Source organism: Carcharhinus amblyrhynchos, chromosome 32, assembly GCF_965287045.1.
Source record: "Carcharhinus amblyrhynchos chromosome 32, sCarAmb.v2.hapA, whole genome shotgun sequence".
Taxonomy (NCBI): Eukaryota; Metazoa; Chordata; class Chondrichthyes; order Carcharhiniformes; family Carcharhinidae; genus Carcharhinus; species Carcharhinus amblyrhynchos.
In genome coordinates this window covers 8,583,692-8,608,316 of record NC_137355.1, presented here as the reverse complement: position 1 = coordinate 8,608,316, position 24,625 = coordinate 8,583,692, and the positions used below count along the sequence as shown (strand labels likewise).

The 24,625-nt window shown below is 44.9% G+C and overlaps 1 protein-coding gene across 1 annotated transcript; it reads right to left on the bottom strand.

Moving 5' to 3' along the window:
- Positions 1 to 730: 730 nt before the first annotated feature.
- On the bottom strand, positions 731 to 23,598 carry dut (deoxyuridine triphosphatase). The gene is made up of 7 exons (XM_080216193.1): positions 23,416 to 23,598; positions 16,489 to 16,642; positions 15,287 to 15,378; positions 12,404 to 12,448; positions 4,560 to 4,634; positions 1,473 to 1,543; positions 731 to 1,058 (listed from the first exon to the last, which is right to left on the bottom strand). Exons 1-7 carry the CDS (start codon positions 23,543 to 23,545, stop codon positions 1,002 to 1,004), a joined length of 624 nt encoding a protein of 207 aa, XP_080072319.1. The 5' UTR covers positions 23,546 to 23,598; the 3' UTR covers positions 731 to 1,001.
- Between the last annotated feature and the right edge of the window lie 1,027 nt (positions 23,599 to 24,625).

Here is a 24,625-nt window from a genome sequence, read left to right as displayed (position 1 = left end):
AAATGGCCTCCTTTTGTGCCATAGGGATTCTATGATTCTTAAATTTTAAAAAATCCCCCAAAAGATCAAGCAAAGAAAAAGGACTGGCCAAAATTTTGTTAAAATAATCACATTTGTCAAAAGGATTGAAAAGCAACATGAGTCACCTTGTGAAGGAGTTTCATGTTCTTTTAACAACGATATCTAGTTTAGCTCCTTGAAGATAAAATTTAAAATTGTACAATGGACAGTAATGTCATGTGAACTCCGAAGGTGGAGATGTACACAGTGTCCTTTCCCAAATAACTTACCATTTTATATCCAGTTATCCATATTAAACAGTATGGGCTAAATTTCCCTTACTTAATGTGAAAAATTGGTGAGTACAAATTCACAATAAAGGTGTTTGTTTATTTATTAGTGTCACAAAGTAGGCTTATATTAACACTGCAATGAAGTTACTGTGAAAATCACCTAGTCACCACACTCCAGCACCTGTTCGTGTACACTGGGGAAAGAGTTCAGCGTGGCCAATGCACCTAACCATTTTTTGGACTGTGGGAGGAAACCGGAGAAAGCCGCAGAGACACGGGAACCTGCAAACTCCGCAGTGACCCAAATCTAGGAAATTGAACCTGGTGCTGTGAGACAGCAGTGCCAACCACTGTGCTGCCAACATTAAATTGTCTCTCCACCACTATTACTGAATAACTAAAAATATCTCCCATTTGCAAAGTGCATCCAAAGTATAAAAAAAAAGTTTATTTTTATTAGAGACAAAAAAATGAAATACACCTGATTCCAGCAGTCGACTTTCTGCTTGGAACAATGGAATAACAGTCACTATCGAGGTCACTCTCATAACCAATCTAAGGAAGCAGCTTTGTATGTGCATACACTGTCATAATTTTGTTTCTCCTCACACAAAAGTACAAAACAAACGCACCATAGATGAGGCAATCCACAGCTTGTAACATCGCTCTAGAGAATTAAGCAATGTCTGGTTTGGCAGAACAGTATGTTCAGTTTGTACCAGTGGAACCAAAACCACCTGCACCTCGCTCAGTTTCATCCAGGGTCTGCAGAAAGACAAGAGGGGAAAACAGTCAAAGGGGAGGTTCCATCTTAAATCACCCCCACCTTCCAGAAAAGAAAAATGACTTAGGAAACTTGAAAGTTTTAAATTTATTAGTATCATAAGTAGGTTTTCATTAACACTGCAATGTGAAAATCCCCTAGTCGCCGCATTTAATGCCTGTTCGGATCACCAAGGGAGAATCTAGCATAGCCAATCACTTAAGCAGTACGTCTTTTGGACTGTGGAAGGAAACTGCAGCACGGAGGAAACCCACACAGACATGGGGAGAACATGCAGACTCCACACAGACAGTGAACAGAGATCAAAAATCGAACTGAGGTCCCTGGCGCCTATGAGGCAGCAGTGCTAACCACTGTGCTGTCCACAAAAACATTTGCTCAATACATTTACTCACCTTCAACTCCTCAAGTTCTGGGTAGCAAATACGTTCACAGATCAGCTGCGCTATTCGATCGCCCTTTTTAACTATGAAAATATAAATTTGAAAGCAAAGAAATTCAATGTTGTTTCTCCCTCCACCTAAAAAAAGGGATCCTGACCATTTGGCTGTCCTGCATTCCCTTCCACTTAGTACATTACATTAATTAGTTCAAGTCTATCTAAATATTTTATGATGTCTTGCAATGTTTCCATCTGTAGATTAAAAATGAATACATACCATACGGAATGAGCAAACAAACTTCAAAGCTATTCTAGTTTATTAGAAAACTGACTGCCATTAACATTCTTTATGCATTGAAACCTGGAGGTTTTCCCACAATGAAGTTCAAAAAAGGTGGCCTACCTCTTCAGAAGTTCTCTTATATTCAAGGAAAGAGCAGCAGCGCAATTAGAAAATTATTTCCACCTACAAAAATATTTGCTACATATTTTCCTTTAGCTTAAAACTTACTATTTAATGCCAAATTTCAACAGACTGATGAGAATGAATTCCACTACTGATGCTTCCTTACTTACAGAGTAACAAGAAAAGGAGGCATTATAATCTTAAGCATGGTAACCATGCTACCAATTTATAACCTGATCTCTCCAGTTGATGATTAATTTACTATTGTCACGTGTATGGGTATACAATGAAAAGTATTGTTTCTTGCGCACTATACAAAACATACCGTTCATAGAGAAGGAAATGAGAGAGTGCAGAACGTAGTGTTACAGTCATAGCTAGATCATCAATGCAAATGGATAAGTCTACTCCAGACATCATTTGGGAAGACAATGAATATAAATCCCCTGTCCTCATACAATGTGGCAATTATTTCTTTTCTTTATTCATTGGTGGGACATGGGTGTTGCTGGCTAGGCCAGCAATTTATTGCCCATCCCCAGTTGCCCTTGCACTGAGTGGCTTGCTAGACTATTTTAGAAGGCTACTGAGAACAAACCACACTGCCGTGGCTATGGAGTCACACGTAAACCAGACCCAGTAAGGATGGCAGATTTCCTTCCCTAAAAGAACATTAGTGAACTAGATGGGTTTTTCTAACAATCGACAATAATTTCGTGGTCATCAGTAGATTCTTAATTCCAGATTTCTTTTGAATTCAAATTGTACCACCTGCTGTGGAGGTATTCGAACCAGGTCCCCAGAACATTAGCTGAGATTAATAGTCTAGCAATAATAACACTAGGCCATCGCCTTCCCAGTTTCAGATGCCAACAGCCCTTTGGTACCAAGTGGCCACTGGTCTTTAACGGATAACAAACAATGCAGCAACACTGGCTTAGCCAATTCAATCTCACCCAAAGCCTGAACAGATATGCCAAAAGTTCATAGCAGATTCCAACAGCAATTTCACCCCACTCCTTCCCACGCCCTATAACGCAAATGTCTAGTGGCCAGTTAATGAAAACATCCTCCAGCTTAATTCTAAGCATGCCAAAATTAATTCAACCGGGCCTTCTGGAACTAATCATATTTTTAAAACAGGTGGCGATTGTCATCCCGTTGATGGATTAAATTCAAAAGTACAATAGCCCAGCAGTTATCAACATAAATGCCTAAAGTGAACCCACTATTTGTTCGACCACACTGGATCCTGACAACTGGAATTTTGCCCATCATGGTCAAGATATGGTACAACATAAACTACTGATAGTGGAAGATAATCACTGGGTTCAGAACAAGTATAGAAGCTGACATTATATTGTGGGGGTTTGGTGGGACTAACAAAGTCAATTAGCAATTTTCTGTGCAATGCAAACATTTGATATGATAAGACAAAAGCACTAAAAAGGAGAATGAATGTCCAAAAACATTTTTAAGAATTCGTTGAGAATGTTTGCTCCACTCAAGCCTTACAGTCACCCAAGGCCAGATTCAAAGCTGGGCCCCTGGCGTTGTGAGGCAGCAGTGCTAACCACTGTGTCAACATGCCGCCCCTTCAATAAGGTCACGCAGATCTGATTGTGACCTCCTAACTATCCCAATAACAGTTCACTCTAAAGTTTATCAAATATCCATTGATTCACGGCCAGGGAATTATATGTTTCAGGGAGGTGGTGGCACAGTGATATTATCACAGGACTAGTGATCCAGCATAATGGCTTTGGGGACCTAGGTTCAAATCACACCATGGGTTTTTTTTAAATGGGTAGCAGGGTAGCACAGCGATTAGCACTGTTGCCTCACAGCGCCAAAGACCTGGGTTCAATTCTGGCCTTGGGTAACTGTCTATGTGGAGTTCGCACAATTCTCCCCATGTCTGTGTGGCTTTCCTCCGGGTTTTCTCCCGCACGCCAAAGGTGTGTGTCAGGTGGATCGGCCAAGCCAAATTGCCCCTTAGTGTCAGAGTAAACGCGAGGGGCTATGGCCTCATTAGGACTGTGCAGTCCAGATAGACCAGTGCAGGCCAGATGGGCCGAATGGCCTCCTTCTACACTGTAGGATTCTATGACTGATAAATTGCCCCCAGGAGCTCAAAATATAAAAGTTAGAGGTTACAGGGCAAGCCTGGGTAACAGTTGGTCCAGACTTAATAGGCCAAGTCTGCGCTGTATAAATTCTATGATTCTACCCCTGCCTTTTGAGGAACAGAATTCCAAAGACTTGCAACCATCAAATACTTTCTCCTCATCTCTTTAATGGGCTACCTTTTACCTTTCAACCATGATCCCTAGCTCTTCATTCTCCCACAAGAGGAAGCATCCTTTCCACATCCACTCTGTCAAGATCCCTCAGGATCTTAAAGGTTTCAATTAGGTCACCTCGTACTCTTCTAAACTCCAGCAAATACAAATCTAGTTTATCCAATCTCTCCTCATAACACAATCCACACTTTCATTCCTATTATCAAAACTTCTCTGAAGTACTTCTAATACTTTTGCATCCTTTTGTCATTAGGGAGACCAATACTGATATTGCGTTCATATTAGCGACAATGGAACAAATGAGAGAAGTTTCCTAGAGTGATTCACTTTGTGTTGTGTGTATCTGGTAACAGTGGTGAGGTGAAAGAGTCATTGTTTACTTGTCTCTTACCTTCAAAAGGTTCCTTGCCAAAGTTGAACAAAATCACACCAACATTTCCTCTGTAATCTTCATCAATAACACCAGCTGAGAAACACAAAAGGAACAACTGATTCTACTGATGCTTAAAGGCTAGGAACAAAAACATTCACTATCCACACCCATGCAAAGAGACACTGAGCATGATGTTTACCACAGGGGACATTCAAATACACAGCAGCCAATTCTATATACAAGAACATAAGAACTAGGAGCAGGAGTAGGCCATTTGGTCTCTTGTGCCTGCTCCACCGCCAGTTAATAAGATCATGGTTGATCTTCTCATGGACTCAGCTCCACTTACCATTCACCATAACCCATAATTCCTTTTACTGTCGAAAAATCTATCTGCCTTAAAAACATTCAACAAGGTAGCCTCAACTGCAGAGAATTCTACAGGTTTACAACCCTTAGGGGAAAAGTTTCTCCTCAACTCTGTCCTAAATCTGCTCCCCTTTATTTTGAGATCATGCTCCCTAGTTCTGGTTTCACCTGCCAGTGGAAACAACCTCCCTGCTTCTATCTTATCTATTCCCTTCATTATGATACATCACCCCATTCTTCTATATTCCAATGTATATATGTATAGCTTCATTCTTTGCTTCCTTCTGTTTGGAAAATACCTTTTCCATTTTACCAAATTGTGAAACGATCAGAGAGCAGCAGGGAGATGCGGCACACACAGGGAGACGCAATAGAGATCAGCCATGATCTAAATGAATGGTTGAACTGGCTCAAGAGGCTGAACAGATTCCTCCTGTTTGAGAGGTCAATTCCATCCTATTCTACCAATCAGTGAGGTGAAAATTTGTTTTAGTGAACTCTTGCCTTCAGACAGGGTCTTGATTTTTTTTAAGTTCTCAGGGCATGGGCATTAAACGACCAAAACACATTAACCAGCATAGCCGCCCTCGAGACTGTACCGATGGGTCTTTTTCTTGAACCACTGCAGTCTGTGTGAAGATGCTTGCATAATCCTGCTCAGTAGAACACTCCAGCATTTTCTCCCAGGGAACCATGAGCAACTCCAAATGTTTGATATGAAATCAGAAATTTCAAATCAACATTTTAATTTGAAGGGGAAATTTTGATTCTAAGAGACTGTAGCACCATCTGGTGGAAGCAAATTAACATCTTGTGCCAGAAAGAAGCTGGTGTTAGTGTGAAATGACGGACAAAACAGCTGTTTAAAATCAGAATAGTGTCTCAAACATAAACCATTAAGTCACGCTCATTGTAATCATCTATTTAATACCATTCCCCTGCTTTCCCCATAGGCCTGTATTATTTCACTTCAAAACAATTTTAAGTTGCTTCCATCACCATTTCAGGCATTGGATTCCAGATAACTTGTTCAAAAATAAAACAAAAAATATTTGCCACCTCAATTCTCGTGCCAATCACCTTAAGTCGGATCTTTGCTGGCAGTGCCTTCAGTTGCATGGGCCCTAAACTCTGAAATATTCCTCCTATATTTCTCTGCTTCTCTATTCAAGGTAGCATGGTGGCACAATGGTTAGCACTGCTGCCTCACAGGCAAGGGAGTTGGGTTCAATTCTTGCCTTGGAGGTCCATGTGGAGCTTGCACATTCTCCCAGCGTATGCACGGGTTTCCTCTGGGTGCACTGGTTTCCTTCCACAGTATAAAAGATGGTTAGATAGATTAGCCACGGTAAAATGTGTGGGGGTTGGAGTGGGCGGCGCCTAGTCAAAAGAGTTGGTGCAGACTCACTGGGCTGAATAGCCTCTTTCTGCACTATGATTCTACCTCACTTTCCTCCTGTAAGAAACTCCCTAAAATCTACCTCACTTTAGGTCATCTGGTCCAATATTTCCTTAGGCGGCACAATGTAATACTCTGCTTGATATTGCTCCTCTGAAGGGCTGTGGGATTTCTATTATGTTAGAGGTGCTATTTGAGTTGTTACTGTTGTCATTTAGTCCCCCCTGAAGTCTTACTATCCTTCACGTTACTACAGGGGATAGATTTTCTGGCAACCAGCTGCATGTTTCTGGTGGCATCTGCTGGTCCCACCAAAATCCCATTGACTGCACCCCAAACCACCATCACTGCCATTCTCTGCTTTCCATCCCTTCCTCAATTTCATATCCAGGCTCCCACTGTTCCTTTAATTATACTAATGTACTCTTCTTTCTTTCTTTCCTTCCTCCTCCTCCCCACCAACCGTACACCATCACCTCATTAATCTCGAGGGGCTAGATGGCCTACACCTAGTTCTTACATAACAAGGGGCTGATTGCTAATTTTCTTCCTCTTCCCATTTTTGAACAGGGATGTACAGTTTGCAATCCTCTAGGCCTTTGCCACCATTTCCATTCTCAAGGAGGATTAGAAGATTGTGGCCAGAACCTTGTAATTTCCACCCTTGCTTTACTTCAGTAAGCTAGGATGCATCCTATCCAGACCAGCGTACTCTTCAGTTTAAGGACAGACAACTTTTAAAATACTTTTCATTTATTTTATCCCATCCAATTTAACTGTGACCTGCTCCTTACATTAGCATAACCACATTCTCTGATGGAGAGAGATGCAAAGTATTCACTTAGTACATGGACCAAACCTCCTTCCTCAACAAAATCATGTCCCTGTTAGTCCCCTAACCAGCCTCACCCTTCGTTTGACAAACACTTTTGGGCTCCTTTGGGGTTAGCTACTAATGTATTGCTAATACTTCTCTACTTTATTCCCTTTCACTGATTGGTGAGGCAATTTGGGTGGCAAGATGGTGCAGTGGTCAGCACTGATGCCTCACAGTGCCAGGTACGATCCCAGGTTAAGGTGACCGTCTGTGTGAGGTTCGTACAGAATGGATAGTCAGATGTTCTTTCCTAGAGTAGAAAAGTCAAGTACTAGGGGACATAGGTTTAAAGTGCATGGGGAAAGTTTAGAAGAGATGTGCAGAGGCAAGTCTTTTTTAAACAAAGGGTCGTAAATGTCTGGAATGTGCTGCCTGGGGATGTGGTGGGAGCAGGTACGATAGCAGCATTTAAGTGGCATCTAGACAAATACATGAATAGAATGGAAATGGAAGGATACTGACTCCATAAGTGTATATAGTTTTAGTTTAGGCAGGCATCATGATCAGCGCAGGCTCGGAGGGCCTGTTCCCGTGGTGCACTGTTCTTCGTTTTCACCATGTCTGCATGGGTTTCCTCTGGGTGCTCCAGTTTCCTCCGGGTGCTCCAGTTTCCTCCACATTCTAAAGATGTGCAGGTTGGGTTGATTGGCCACACTAAATTGCCCACGCTAAATTGCCCTTTAGTGTCCCAAAAAGTTTAAGTTAGATGGATTAACCATGATATAGGGTAAAACACTATCGGTACAGATTCGATGGGCCAATGACCTCCTTCTGCACTGTAGGGATTCTATGATTTGATGAATACTCTGCAGACAAATTCAAATCCCACCATGGCAGTTTGTGAACTGAATTCAGCTAACTAAATAAATCTGAAATAAAAATCTTCGTATTGGTGACCATAAAGTTACCAGAACACTTAAATAATGTCCTTCAGGGAAGGAAACCTTCCATCTCTACCTGGTCTGGCTTACGTGACTCCAGATTCTCAGTGTGGGTGATTCTTGAAATGGCCTAAAACAACCTCCAAGGGTCTTCACCACTGACTCAAGGATAATTAAGGATGACCCTTATCAGTGACAGCAAGATTGTGAATTTTAAAGTTTCAATTATGCCATTTCTACAAGATAGGAATACATAATGTAACAGGTATTGGTATATTTTAACTGCATAATGCACATCTTCCCACCCAGTGGCAGAGAAACACCGTTATCTGTAGACCTGTGTTAGCATGCAATCCCAAGCTGGAAGTGCTGTGTTGCCTCTATGCAAACCAAGCAATTATGTTTCCATCACACAAAAATTGTTTCTCCATCCATTGCCACCTCATACATAGCTTCTAAGGTTACAAACAGGCTTTGTGCATTGAAGGCTTTCCAGAGTATCAAATTTGCAAGTGTCCACCATTTTATGGGGCAACTGGTATGACGCAAGCTACTTGGGACTTTCAGTAAGTGTCTGTATGAGCAGAGTTCACTGCATATTAAATATTTTATTTATTCCCCATCAGGTAACACTTATTATTTTGACTTCAGTAATAAATGCTGGAATAACTCAGCAGATCTGGTACCTCTATGGCGAGAGAAACTGAGTTAACATTTTGAGTCAAATATGACTAAATGTGATGAGTTTTTATACTGTTGAAAGGGGAATTCAGATTGTGGAGTTTGCACATTCTTCCTGTGACTGCAGAATCATGAACATCAGAGGGATAAGGCTGGATACAGGGAGATAAAAGGAATAAGCTTAGTGGGGTAAGTAAATGCAAAAATGACAGACCTGTTTCTGAGAAATGGTAAAAATGGACTGAGGGGGGCTTGCTATGAGGTTTGACGTTGTGGAGGGAAGACTTACAAAGGAGATGAGGTCAGCATTAGCCCTGGAAACACTGACTTGATGATTGGTGGTGGTGTTATGTTCCAGGGAAAGATAGCCGCTCAGCCTCTGCAAGACAACTGTTGGAATGCCAAACAACATCAGCAACCCAGAGATCCTATGTATGCTTAGCCCTGTTTGTTTCAACTATGCAAAGACTTAATTTTAAGACATTTCTGCCTATGGAATTACATTTAAATGCTAGACTATAGGGATTAACTAACATTGCTAACTTGACTACATTTTAAAACTTAAAGGTTAGCAGAAAATTGACTGCATTCCTGAAGAGTACACAATCCAGGCAAACATCAGCAGTTGCAAGAATTGTTTTTGCAGACATAGACAGCATGTGGAAAACACTTCCAATAGTGAGATAAGAATTGAAATGTAGTTTGGAACAGTGTATTCAGTTTTCAGGGTTGGTTTTCAAGATCCTATTCAGTTCTGAGATTTCGCTCATCTCAGCACATATTTTGTGTACAGGGCCTGGCTGCGAAGCCAGCCTCCAAGTGCGCTCTCTTCTGGCATTTAATTGTTTCTTTGAGTTTTGTCCAATAAAAGAAATTCATCTTTAAAAAGCATATCAATGCTGTCCTCTTGTCTATTCAACCGAATCAATTGATCCTATAACCACCTCTGTCAGCAGGTTTGATAACAATGTCACGGTTAGACCCAAGAGAGCAGCAGCAAGGTCAGAGGCAGACAGATTAGATGGAAGGGTAGCAGAGAAATTTAGATGGTTAATGTGATGCTGACAGTTCTCAATGAAAAGATCAAAAACGGTTAAGAGGCCAGATGTGAAGACACAGGCGTTGGACTGGGGTAAACACAGTAAGAAGTCTCAACATCAGATTAAAGTCCAATAGGTTTAGTTGGGAGCAAATGCCACTAGCTTTCGGAGTGCTGCTCCTTCGTCAGTTGAGTATGACAAAGGAACAGGTGCTCCGAAAGCTAGTGGCATTTGCTACCAAATAAATCTGTTGGACTGTGAAGGAAAGTGTTAAATTAAAAGCGGAGGCGTTTAGAGTAGCTAAGAGTAGTGGGCGAGAAGAGGATTGGGAGAGGTTTAAATGTCAACAAAGATTGACAAAGAAGTTGATAAAGAAGGGTAGGAGAAACTACGAAGCTGGGCTAGCGCTTAATATAAAAAAGGATAGCAAGAGTTTTTATAAATATATAAAAAGGAAGAGGCTGGCTAGGGTGAACGTTGGTCCCTTAGAGGATAAGAAGGGGGACTTAGTGGTAGGGGATGGGGATATGGCTGAGGTCTTAAATAACTTTTTGTTTCTGTCTTCACGGAGGAGGACGTGAATAATTTGCCAGGTGTTAGAGATGGAAAGGTGGTAGGACTGGAGGGTCTTAATGACATTACTGTTACCAGAGAGGCGGTGCTCCACAGACTGGAGGGGGCTGATTGTGGACAAGTCCCCAGGACCGGATGGAATGCACCCGAGGGTTCTGAAAGAAATGGCGGAGGTGATAGTGGATGCCTTGGTGGTTATTTTCCAGACGTCACTGGATTCCGGGGAAGTGCCGGAAGATTGGAAAACGGCTACGTTACGCCATTGTTTAAGAAGGGTGCCAGGCAAAAGGCAGGGAATTATAGGCCGGTTAGTTTAACGTCGGTTGTAGGTAAAATGTTAGAATCTGTCATCAAGGAGGAAATAGCGAGGCATCTTGAGAGAAAGTGCTTGATAGAGCAGACGCAGCACGGTTTCCTTAAAGGGAAGTTGTGTCTGACAAATTTACTGGAGTTCTATGAGGATGTGTCTAGGGCGGTGGATAGAGGAGAGCCGGTGGATGTGGTCTTTCTTGATTTTCAGAAGGCGTTTGACAAGTAACCTCACAAGAGGTTATTGCAGAAGGTCAGGGGACATGGAGTTGGGGTTAGGGTGTTAGCGTGGATAGAGGATTGGTTGTCAAATAAGAGGCAGAGAGTGGGGGTCAACGGGTGCTATTCGGATTGGTGGATGGTGACTAGTGGAGTGCCCCAGGGGTCGGTGCTGGGGCCTCAGCTATTTACCATTTATATAGATGATCTGGAGGAGGGAACCGAGTGTAGGGTGTCGAAATTTGCTGATGACACCAAGATTGGTGGAACGGCAAATTGTGCGGAGGGTGTGGAGAGTCTGCAGAAGGATCTAGATAGGCTGGGCGAATGGGCCAGGAAATGGCAAATGGAATTTAATGTTGGCAAGTGTGAGGTGGTCCACTTTGGTAGGAATAATGGTAGGAAGGACTATTACTTAAGTGGCGAAAAACTGCAGCAGACGACGCTGCAGAGGGACCTCGGGGTCCTTGTGCATGAGTCGCAAAAACCCAGCTTGCAGGTGCGGCAGGTGGTCAGGAAGGCAAATGGGATGCTGGCCTTCATAGCGAGGGGGATTGAATATAAAAGTAGGGAGGTCTTGCTGTGGCTGTATAGGGCATTGGTATGGAGTACTGTGTGCAGTTTTGGGCGCCGTACTTACGCAAGGATATTTTGGCCTTGGAGGGAGTGCAGAGGAGGTTTACTAGGCTGATGCCGGAGTTGAGGGGGTTGAGCTATGAAGAGAGGCTGAATAAATTAGGCTTGTACTCGTTAGAGTTTAGAAGAATGAGGGGAGATCTCATTGAGACGTATAAGATAATGAATGGGATGGATAGGATAGAGGAGGAGAGACTCTTCCCACTCAGAAAGGATAGTAGGACTAGGGGGGGCGGTTTAGAACAGAGTTGAGGAGGAACTTCTTCACTCAAAGGGTGGTGAATCTCTGGAATTCTCTGCCCGTTGAAGTGGTGGAGGCTACCTCGCTAAATATTTTTAAGACGCGGGTTGATGGGTTTTTGATAAGAGAGGGGATTAAGGGTTATGGGGAGAGGGCGGGAATGTGGAACTGAGCCACGACAGATCAGCCATGATCTTATTGAATGGGGGGGCAGGCTCGAGGGGCTAGATGGCCTGCTCCTGCTCCTATTTCTTACGTTCTTATGACTTTAACCTAGTGTTGTGAGGCTTCTTACTAAGAGGCCAGAGACAGGGGTCCAGGAGGAGGAAGAAAACTGGAGGTAGGAGAACCCGTTCATTATAATATTGTATGTGACTGACCCAGCCGAAGTTGCGCTAAAAGGTTGGTGAGCGTTAATGATTTATTTTCAGCCATTGTTTCCAAATTAGATTGCACTGTCCTCTCGTACCAACGCCTCTGGAGCTGCTGAAGTCAGGATACAAATCTGATGACTGGTCTCTCCCCTGCTTGTATCCACTCTCACAATTCTGAATTTAATACAAGCTAGAAATCATGTACTGCATCGTTGCTGTATGTAGGTAGATATTGTTTTGATACCTTGAAGCAAATGCATTACCTCCAACATCAATGAAATGTTTTGCTGCCAATCCAGATCTTGGAGCTAGAAGGATGATAAAATAAATGGAAAAAATTAATCATTTCCACACTTGATGAGCAACTCACCCCACACAAATCCTGCACAGCCACCCCAATATTTGACATGCAATGTTAATTTTTCTACCAATCATGTTACTATTTCTACACAATCATAAACTGTACAAATGCAATAGGACAATGTGAAGAAAGATTAGCAATGGGAGGAATGAGTGATTTTACTCAGCTTGCATCTGAAATCGGGTATTCAGCATTCATTCATTTTAAGGCAGCAAGGTGGCACAGTGGTTAGCACTGCTGCCTCAGTGCCAGGGGTCCAGGTTCAATTCCAGCTTTGGACAATTGTGCATGGAGTTTGCACATTCTCCCCATGTCTGCGTGGGATTCCTCCAGGTGCTCCGATTTCCTCCCATGCTTCAAATATGTGCGAGTTACGTTGATCGGCTGTGCTAAATTGCCCCTTTGTGCCAGTGGGTTAGGAGGGTAAATAAAACGGGATTATGGGCATATGGCCTGGGTGGGATTGTGATTGGTGCAGACTTGATGGGCCAAATGGCCTCTTCCTGCACTGTAGGGATTCTATGACTCTCCATCTTGGTTTATATTAAAATCACAACAATGTAAGTAGCAAGGAAAACAATTTTTCCCCCGTCTAGGGCAAGGATTTGATGTATCCTTTTACTCCCTCCAGGACTAATGATAACCCTTCTCAGTATAAAATAGGGTAATTTTGTGAAATAAGGAGAATAAATGAGGAACCAACAAATGATCATAAAGCAAACACAATGGGCACTTTGACAAAAGAACACATTTCCTGTAGATCACACACAGTACCAATCCAGTTGTTTAAATCTTGTAACTTTAAACTGCTTGCGCCTAGCTTTCTGCTTAAAAGACAAAGAACCTGACTTTTCTCCTCCTTTTGCAAATCTTTTCTGTCTTTGGTCTTCGCTCTCTTCTGTATAACCATGTATGGCTTTTTTTAAAGCAATTCATGATTAATTCATGAGAAAAGTGAAAAAAAAACAAAGCTGCCAGTATATACTAATGAGGTGGATTTGGGTGGGCACATCACGAAGTCTCACAACACCAGTTAAAGTCCAACAGGTTATTAGGAATCACAAGCTTTTGAAGCACTGCTCCTTCATCAAATGAGGTGTTGGGACAAATGGGAGAAGCTATTCAGGAGCTCCAGCAGCAATGAAAGTGAACCTATGGCCAAGCAAATAAAAACAGAAAATGCTGGAAAATGTCAGCAAGTCTGACAGCATCTGTGGAGAGAAATCAGAGCCAACTTTTCAAGTCTGGACCAAGGGTCATCCAGATTCGAAACGTTGGCTCTATTCTCTCTCCTCAGATGCTGTCAGACCTGCTGAGATTTTCCAGCATTTTCTGTTTTTGTTTCAGATTCCAGCATCCGCAGTATTTTGCTTTTATCTATGGCCAGTTGTAACTCCCCCACCCCAGACAAAGTCTGTATGCTGCTGTTGTACTGGATTGAATTCATGCAATAATATGGCCTTGGTTTCTCTTTCATGCAGTGCTCATGTTAAAAAGGTGGCAGGAGAGGTTGAGATAGGGTTAGCACCAAACAGTAAGCTTGAGTAGACTACACCTGTGATCAAGGAACAAGCTGTTCAGCAAAAAGAGGCAACTCGGGCAAACTTCTTTTGTAATTTGATTTACTTTTTACACAAATTATTTTAAGACGCAGGTTGATGGGTTTTTGATAAGAGAGGGGATTAAGGGTTATGGGGAGAGGGCGGGAAAGTGCAACTGAGCAGCGACAGATCAGCCATGATCTTATTGAATGGCGGGGCAGGCTCAAAGGGCTGGATGGCCTACTCCTGCTCCTATTTCTTATGTTCTTATGTTACCGTGTGGGGAGAGCGCCGCAACAGTGCCTGTTATCTCCCTTCAAAATAAAAGAGTTTGCCACAGGGTTGTTTTCCTTTTTAGAAAAGTCAACCATGCCAAGGAAAAAAAAATTAAGTCTTCAGTGAATGGCCAAGAAGCCATTTGGCAGCACAGTGCCACCATGGTTAACATTGCTGCCTCACAGTACCAGGAACCTGGGTTCAATTCCCAGTATAGATGACTGCCTTTGTGGAGTTTGTACATTGTCTCTGTCTGCGTGGATTTCCTCAAAATGCTCTGATTTCCTCCCATACTCTGGAGTTGCTTGGTCATGCCAAATTTTTTTAGTGTCCCAAAAAGTGTAAGTCAGATGGATTTGCCACGGGATAGGGGAAAATATTGTCAGAGTTGGGACAGACTCGGTGGGCCAAATGACCTGCATCTGGGTTTTCTCCAGGTGTTCCAGTTTCCTCCCAGATTCCAAAAGATGTGCTGGTTAGGTGCATTGGCCACGCTAAATTCTCCTTTGGTGTACCCAAACAGATGCTGGAGTGCAGCGACTCAGGGATTTTCGCAGCAGCTTCATTGCAGTGTTAATGCAAGCCTACTTGTGACAGCAATAAATAAACTTAAACTTATATGGAACTTCAGACGGAAAAAATCAGAAATATTATATAGGTAAGCAACACTGACGGTTTGACCACTTACTTGCACTGTTTGAACATAGCAGATATACAGTTCATTTGAAGTAGTAACATGAAACAGTCGCTAGCTCATCAACGCAGTTTTAAGACAACAAACCAATGGGCTGTAAGATGGACTGATGATTCTGCACCACACAAACCTATTATTACCCCACTTTGGAGACCAAAGAATTACTATCAGTAAATAAAGCTGAAATTGTGGAATTTGGTATTCAAAAGAAAATCAGAAGCATTGAAGTGAACTATAAAGTGTAAACACTAATTGACAACTGTCAGCCACTTACCCACTCTGCCATAGAATCCAGAAGGAACTGCAATCTGAATATCGGTCTTCACAATAACTTTATCCTGAGCTAGGACCACATAATCATAGGCGCTGCAAACAAGGGATCAGATCAGCCCAGATACCATCGCATCTCCTCTCATAAGGATGGCACAAAAACACCAATCAATGCAAACATATCATTATTCATCGTGTTCAATTTAGACAGAGAAGGAGGGATGCGTGGGAGGACAAAGCGGGGCAGAGGAAGGGGACAGGGGTCAGAGAAGGAAGTGGAGTTGGAGAGTAATGATCCCTGTCATCAATGCCACAAAGAGGATGAGCAATTCATAGAATCTCTAGTGCAGAAGGAGGCCATTTGACCCATCCAGTTTGCACCTACCACAGTCCCACCCAGGCCCTATTCCCACATATTTCCCCTGCTAATCCCCCTGATACTAGGGTCAATTTTTAGTATGGCACAAAAGGCCTCAACCCCCAGAACCAGCGCAGTATTAGTGAGGAAAAGCAACAAAAGTAAAGTTTACATTTATTAGTGTCGCAAGTAGGCTTAAATTGACACTGCAATGAAGTTACTGTGAAAATCCTTTGGTTGCCACACTCCGGCACCTGTTCGGATACACCGAGGGAGAATTTAGCACCTAACCAGTACGTCTTTCGGACTGAGGGGGGAAACTGGAACACTCAGAGGAAACCCACGCAGACACGGGGAGAATGTGCAAGACTCCGTACAGAGTGACCCGAGCCAGGAATTGAACCCGGATCCCTGGCGCTGTGAGGCAGCAGTAAGAAATCTCATAACACCAGATTAAAGTCCAACCAGGTTTATTTGGCATGAAGAGTTTTGGGAGACTGGCTCCTTCATGAGATGAGTGAGGGAGGCACTGTGTTCACTGCTGGGAGGCAGCAGTGCTAACCAGTGAAGAGGGAGTTCCTAAAAAATTAAGTTTTAAAATAAGTGAAGGAACGAAATAAGGGAGAGTAAAATGTGAAGGAAAAGGGGAGGGGGAGCAACTGACTGGAAAATTTAAAGGAGCCCAATCCATGAGTAAAAGTGAAGGAATAAACTGAGGGAAATGAGTGAAGGAAGCTAATTAAAAGGAGTGTGGGGGAAATTGTGAATAATGAATAATAATGAAGCATGGTGGGGGTTAAACAGGGATTTTCTGACTGGGTTTCTGGGGAAATTTGAAGGACTCTCACCTGTAAAGGTCGAAGCCGGCCGCCCGCTTCGAGCCGCGGGTCGGGCTCCGCGCGTTCTCACTCAGCCGGGCGAAACGGAGCCGCGGCGTCTCCTCACGGGGCCGCGGCTTCTCCTCACGGGGCCGCTTGGCTGGGGACGCGACAGGGCTGGAGGCTTCAGAGCACGGCATTGTCCCGGGGCGGGGGGAAAGAGAGACAGAGAGCGGGAGCAGAGTTACTGAGAGAGACGGACAACCGAAGAGCCCGCCAAAACCCCGGCCAATCAGAGCGCGCGCGCGCGCCAGAACCCCGGCCAATCAGTGCCCGCCGGCCAGAACCCCAGCCAATCAGTGTGCGCCGGCCAGAACTTCCTCCAATCAGAGCACTCCGACCTGAACCAGGGCCAATCAGAGCGGGCCCGCCAGAACCCTGACCAATCAGAGCACTCCGACCTGAACCAGGGCCAATCAGAGCACTCCGACCTGAACCAGAGCCAATCAGAGCACTCCGACCTGAACCAGGGCCAATCAGAGCACTCCGACCTGAACCAGGGCCAATCAGAGAGCCCCCGCCCCGCCCCCCGCCGCCAGTGTGGGTGCAATATGTAGGGATATGGGGGTAGGGCCTGGGGGTGGTCGGTGCAGACTCGATGGGCCGAATGGCCTCTTTCTGTACTGTAGGGATTCTATGATTCATAGACAGAGTTAATGGACCCAAAGGATTTGATCATGCTGGAATTTCCTAAATATGTAGCAGTCTGTCCTGTAACTCCATGTCGGAATCTCTCCCTGCAACAGCATTGAAACAACTAATAAACAACTTCCTCTGTGACAATCTCTTTTCAACCTGTCTGCCGACTCTTAGCAACTGCTGACCACACAATTCATGGGATCATAGAATCTCCACAGTGCAGAAGGAGGTCATTCACTCCATTGAGCCTGCACCAACTACAATCCCACCCACACCCTATCCCCATGACCCCATGTATTTACTCTGCTAATCCCCCCGACACCAAGGCTAAACCACTTCCTCGCATAGTCCAAAGATGTGCAGATTAGATGCAAGTTTGAAACAAAGAAATGCCAGGACTCTGCGCGTCTCCGCCTGCCAGAGTTCCGCTGTCAGCTCCGTTGGAGCCGATTAAAATATGTAAATGCAAATTTTAATATCATTGGTGGGACCAGGACTGAGGTTTCTAGGCCCGCTGGCCTCTCTCTCCCCTTCCCCCCAACACCCACCAGTAGTGGTTCACTCCACACTAAACGAGCTCCCCACTAATGAGGAACAGGTAACCCAACCTTGCTGGAGTGAAGACAAGGCATGGTGGACCCAAGGAAGTCGGGGTAGGTGGGGTGTCCCCTCAGCACTGCTAGCCTGGCCCCCTGCCACTGCCCAAGGGGACAGGTGAAAATATGTGGTGGGGAGAGAATGGATATACCCACCACCTCGCCCATCACTTATGGCACCTTCCCATGCAATTGCAGAAGATGTAAAGCTGCCCCTTTACTTCTTCCATGCTTACCATCCAAGGTCCAAAACACTCATTCCAGGTTAAACAGCATTACACTTGCACCTCTTTCAATTTGGCCTATTGCATTCACTGCTCCCAATGTGGTCTCCTCTATATCGGAGAAACCAAGCGTAGACTGGCTGATGGCTTTGCTGAGCACCTTTAGTCTGTGGGCAATCAGGATGCTGACCTTCTAGTTGCTTGCCATTTTAACACACGATCCTGCTCCCACGCCCACGTGTTTGTCTTGGCTTGCTGCAATGTTCCAGTGAGGCTCAACACTGGAGGAACAGCACCTCATCTTCCAGCTAGGCACTTTACAACCCCAGTCTCAGCATCAAATTCAACAACTTCAGATGATTAAATGAACTCCTCCGTTTTCATTCAATTTAATTTTTTACTGTTCTCTACCTTTTATTTCTTTATTGTCTTTCTTCATTTTTCTTCCCCCCACTCTTTCCCGTACTTTATCCCCCCTTTCCTTACCCTTTCTCCCCCTTTTTCTCAATTTTACTCTCTTCCACCCATTCTCCCACATCTTCATCTGTCACACCTTTCCCTCTAAATTCAGCTTCTCTGCCGTTTGGCCATTCACACTCTTTATCTTCTCTCTGGACTGCCATTAGCAGCCTTTCCTCTTGTTTTTGTAGCTATGATTCATCTTTCATGCCTTCACCCTGTAGTATAAATATCTCCCACTTTCTATGCCTTTTAGCTTTGGCAAAGGGTCATCTGGACTCGAAACATCAGCTCTCTTCTCTCCTTACAGGTGCTGCCAGACCTGCTGAAATTTTCCAGCATTTTCTCTTTTGGATCTTTGCCTGGTCCACCTCTGCCCTCTACGATTCCAGTGGTGGGTGGGAAGAGAAAATTCCGCCCTGGATGCTTACAGATCAGGAACGTGGCTTTGAAATTGTGCGTTCTCACAACAGTGAAGGAGAGGTTGCAACCCCTCCCCTCACACTGTATAAATATAAAACACTGAAGCAGGGAAAAGGTGAATGCATTTTGCACCTGAAGGGAAAAGGTTAATGGATTTTATATCTAGAATATGTCACAAACATAACCTTGCATCATGATCAATCTTCTCAAACTCATATTGCTTATACTGTTCCTGGAATTAATATAAGTTATTTGTTCATGTCTTACATGCTTTAACACTCATTTGTATAAAGACAGAGAGTTTAATGTGGCTGTTGTTTTGTAGACTTTGTAAATCTTACCTATTTGTGTTAGTTGGACATTGTTACACAGATGGTAGTTTACAATACCGGCTTTTAACAGCTGCCGATGGTAGATTGCGATACCGGCTTTTAACAGGAAGAGTCCTGCTGGGACAGCCGCGATCGCACAAGTAACTTCAAAGACAAGGGTGCGAGTACTGCTGCAGAAGGGTTTTGAATCGTGACCAGATTGAAACCTATGTCATGACTGCAGCTGCCAGCTGGACTGTGAATCGCGATTAAATCTGGGGCTGCATCACGACCAAGGAAGGGAGACCCGGAGTGGGCAACTTGGAATCGTGATTGACACTAAGACTCGTGATGTATAAATGCCCACTTGTGTTTGTGTTCTGTGAGAGTTCTGATAGTCCTACTTCTCCCAAAATTCTGGAATACCCAGAGTTTTGAAATAAAGACCACTGTATTTTGACTCACTAACAGTCTGAGGTATTATTTTACCCACAACAACGCAGACTTAACTAGAGGGCAAATACTGCCAAAATACAGAAGGCAAAGTACTGCGGATGCTGGAAATCTGAAATAAAGACACTGAAGTGCTGGAAAAACCTCGCAGGTCTGGCAGCGTGTAAGGAGGGAAAGGGTTCACATTTTTCAGTCAGATATGACCTCATTCTAAAGGACTTGTGTTGGACTCAAGGAGCTTTGGATGTGGCATGGTGGTCAAGTGATGCGTAAAGCACTTAGCCCGATGGGCACCGATTTTCACAACCTGCCCCATTTTACAAGTGCCGAATTTCCACACAGTCAGCCTCGTGCCAGAAATGGGTGGGGAGGTTGGTTCATGTATTATAATGCTGTTTACATCTCCTTAGCAAACCAAGTGTTCAATGGTCTAGGCTCGCCCACTACCCCCCCTCCTTCTATGACCTCGCCGAGAAAGGTTCACGTTGGCGAAGAATAGACACACTCCCCATGAACGGGCAGCAGTCGACTTGCCCTCGCCTCAGAGGCTATTGAAGCCTAGGGCAAGGAGGATGCCCCTTGGGCAGTACCACCCTGGCACCTGGGTGTTTGTGGGGAGGGGGAGAGCCGCTTCAGGCAGCCTGCACTAGCAGGGGTCTAACAGCTCTCTCTTTGGCAGTAGCAGGGATGTGACAGACAATGCGCATGTGCAGCAACAGAGGCCTACACATGCGCACCACCTCCCTCTGCAGGTTTTTGGGCACATTAAGCCCTGCTCACAGGCTTCTGCAGCGAGCAACAGGTGCGCTGTTATTTTTGGAGGCAGAATGCGTGTGGGGGATACTGAAAAACACCCAACAAACAGATCTGAAACTCTCCCAGTTTCAAGTCCGCTCAGCACTTTGACAAATAAAGTGGTAAAATAGCGGCCAAAACATTAACTCTGTTTTTCTCTTCGCACACCTGCTGTCACACCTTCCGGGTAAATATTGCAGGCAGTCAGAGAACGGGTTATGAAACAGGCAGGTGAGAGTCAGTTGGAATATCTAAACTGTCCGTTAGTACAGAGGCCGAGTCGAGGTTCATCCTTAAAAATGTATCGGGCCATAACCTCCAGGCTCCACAGCATCCCAGTGACGCTGTGGGGAATCCCTCTCATGAGTTCCTTGGTCAGGGTTTCCCCAGAAATCGTCCCAAAGTGCTAACTTCCTCTGGACTGTGCTGCAGTGGGAAACATCCCATAAAGTGAGTTAAATCACTAACTTCAGTGATTTACCCATTTTAGCCAGTTTTACCCTCATAATTACTCTCAAAGAGTTAGAAGGGAAAAGCACATTAAAACTCCAGAGTAACTATTTTGAACACCCAGACCAACCCTACATGGGGCACCCCCCACACAGCAGACCCCTTCCTCCCAACCATGCATGCCACCCCTCATTCCAATGCCTGAAGCATTCCCAATCCTCCCCACCCTCAGCCACCACACCCAGTCTGACTCCCCAACCTCAGTCCCACCTGACACCCCTCCAGTTCTAGCCCTGGACATACTGTGCTGTCTGGAGACAATACACATCTCTGTAACCTGTGATCAGTGCTCCTTCCACTCACATTGTCAGCCACTTCAGGTCTTGAACAGCAGGTTAGGTGTAAGGATTCGCATTCTAATCAGTAATCTCTAAACTGTCTGTGCTTTATATGCTCTGTCTGAGGCCAGAACTCTCCATTCACCTGACGAAGAGGCAGTCCCCTCGAAAGCTTGTGAGTATTATCAAATAAATCGGTTGGATTAAAACCTGGTGTTGTCAGACTTTTTACTGTATCTCCCACCCACCAGTCCAATTCCACCCGCCCCTGACTGCACCTACCCTGGTCTAACTCTGCCCACTCCCAGTACAGCTCCAGCCCCTCAGCCCAGCTCCCTCATATCTGACCTCCCCGCCACCCCACCCCCCTCCCATTCCACCCCCCCACCCTCCCATCCCACCCCACACCCCACCCTACCCTCCCTCCCCACTCTCCCATCCTACCCCCCCACCCAACCTCCCTCCCCACTCTCCCACCCCAAACCCCCTCCCCACTCTCCCACCCCAAACCCCCTCCCCACTCTCCCACCCCACTCCCCTCCCCACTCTCCCATCCTACCCCCCCCACCCAACCTCCCTCCCCACTCTCCCACCCCAAACCCCCTCCCCACTCTCCCACCCCACTCCCCTCCCCACTCTCCCATCCCACCCCCCCACCCTCCCATTCTCCCATCCCACTCCCCCACCCTCCCATCCCACCCCCCCCACCCCCCCACCCTCCCATCCCACCCCCCCCACCCCCCCACCCTCCCATCCCACCCCCCCCACCCCCCCACCCTCCCATCCCACCCCCCCCACCCTCCCCCACCCCCCCACCCTCCCATCCCACCCCCCCACCCCCCCACCCCCCCATTCTCCCATCCAACCCCCCAAATCAAACTGGTGATTGCCTCTCCCAGGAAGTTTTTGCCCATTTAATTTTTTGCAGTTAGAGTCATGGAGGTTTACAGCATAGAAACAGGCCTTTTGGCCCAACTTGTCCACGCCATCATTTATTAATGATGCGGAGATGCCAGCGTTGGACTGGGGTATCTGCTTTCTTGCATCTCTGTAAAAACTTGATGTCTGTGTCAATATGCGCAATCTTCTTGGAGATCCTCTCCATGTGGATCCGGCAGTTTGCGGTGTCGATAGTAGTCATGATGTGGACATGCCGGCATTGGACTGGGATACCCAAGAAGATTGCGCATATCAACACATACATCATTTTTAAAACCACTAAGCTAGTTTAAATTGCTTGCATTTGGTCCACACCCAGTCAGACTGGGTGTGGTGGCTGAGGGTGGGGAGGATTGGGAATGCTTCAGGCATTGGAATGAGGGGTGGCATGCGTGGTTGGGAGGAAGGGGTCTGGTGTATGGGGGGTGCCCCATGTAGGGTTGGTCTGGGTGTTTAAAATAGTTACTCTGGAGTTTTAATGTGCTTTTCCCTTCTAACTCTTTTTTAGACATAGCCATGTCTAAATGTTTTTTGAAAAACAAAACTGTGCCCACCTCTACTCTGGCAGCTCTTTCCAGACACTCACCACCCTCTGTGTGAAAAAATTGCCCCTCTGGACACTTTTGTATCTCTCTACTCTCCCTTTAAACCTGTGCCCTCTAGTTTTAGACTCCCCTACCTTCGGGAAAACATGTTGACTATCTACCTTGTCTACGCCCCTCGTTATTTTGTCGACTTCTGTAAGATCACCCCTTAAGCCAGGAGAAAAAGTCCCGGCCTATCCAGCCTCTCCTTTTAACTCAAACCATCAAGTCCCGGTAGTATCCGAGTAAATCGTTCCTGCACTCTTTCTAAAACAAACAACAAATAAATATAAAATCTTGTTACTGTGCAATGCAAATCATAACCCACAGGAGCCAGATGGGTTATTCAAAGGATGTTTTTAAAACATGCTAAAAATGTACCAAAACATAATGGTATAACCAAATCATGATGAGTTGCCTTACTCATTGATGGCTGGCTAGGCCAACACTGACTGCACATCCCTAATCGCCCCTTTAGAGAAGGTGGTGGGGGGGAGTTTCCCTGAACCTCTACAGCTCCCTGCGAGTGGGGATATCTTATTCTGATACTGAGGCCAGCGGTAACAGAGGAAAGAAAAGGAAACGCTTTTCTGTTTCACTTCAATCCCGCCCCCCGGAATGAGAATGAGGACCTGGCCCAGTGTGTGTCCGGCTTTACCCGGACCCGGACCCGGACCCGGACCTACCTCGGTTGGAGCGAAGTCCAGGCCGCCTGGTTGCGAAGCCGCGGCACAGCGCCTTCGCCAGCAGCCGGCCAAGGGCGTAGGCGGCAGAGGCTCCGGAACAGTTCGGCAGCAGCCCTTTAACCACAGCCATGTCGCAGAGAGCAGCCCAGTGCACGGTGGGGCTCCCCCGGCGCAGACCGGCGTTTCACTGTGGATCAGTTCGTGTTGCTGCCTGGCCCCTCTGCTGTTCCTCTTACTCTCGGCTCGCTGTCATTCATCTACAGACATCAGTACTCTGCAAAGTTTATTCATAAGGAAAGTTCATTAATTTACATCAGTACTGTACAAAGTTTAATAATTTACACGCGACGCTTTTATACGTAAAGTACAAAGTTGATTAATTTACGTGTTGTGGAGGTGCCGGCGTTGGACTGGGTAAACACAGTAAAAAGTCTGACAACACAGTTGGACTGGGTAGGCAGAGTAAGAATCCCACACCAAGCTGTTCCTTCCTCAGGTGACCCAAGCTGGGGAATCGAACCCCAGTTCCTAGTGCTGTGAGGCAGCAGTGGCACATACTACCCCACAGTCCATTAATATACAAAGTTTACTGCTAGACATACTTAATCAGTCTATATAGTCATCATTATATAAAGTTAACTAGCATATACATAACTATATAAAAACTGACGTAACTATATAGAAACTGACATTGACTATGCTAGACATAGTTGTTAATCAGTCTATATAGTCATCATTATATAAAGTTCACTAGTATATACATAACTATATAAAAACTGACATAACTATATAGAAACTGACATTGACTATGCTAGACATAGTTGTTAATCAGTCTATATAGTCATCATTATATAAAGTTCACTAGTATATACATAACTATATAAAAACTGACATAACTATATAGAAACTGACATTGACTATGCTAGACATAGTTGTTAATTAGTCTATATAGTCATCATTATATAAAGTTCACTAGTATATACATAACTATATAAAAACTGACATAACTATATAGAAACTGACATTGACTATGCTAGACATAGTTGTTAATCAGACTATATAGTCATCATTATATAAAGTTCACCAGTATATATAGTTCGTACACATAGTTCATTCATAAGGTGATGAAGGAGGAGCAGTGCTCTGAAAGCTCATGATTCTAAATAAACTTGTTGGACTTTAACCTGGTATTGTGAGACTTCTTACTATT

Bases quoted from the DNA above. Each gene is read 5' to 3' on its own strand.
- dut (XM_080216193.1), bottom strand. From the start codon at position 23,545: ATGGCTGTGGTTAAAGGGCTGCTGCCGAACTGTTCCGGAGCCTCTGCC. The intron at 16,643-23,415 runs GTAGGTCCGGGT...CGTGCTCTGAAG, and splicing joins TGGACTTCGCTCCAACCGAG to CCTCCAGCCCTGTCGCGTCC. The intron at 1,059-1,472 runs GTGAGTAAATGT...GTCTTTCTGCAG, and splicing joins CAGAACTTGAGGAGTTGAAG to ACCCTGGATGAAACTGAGCG.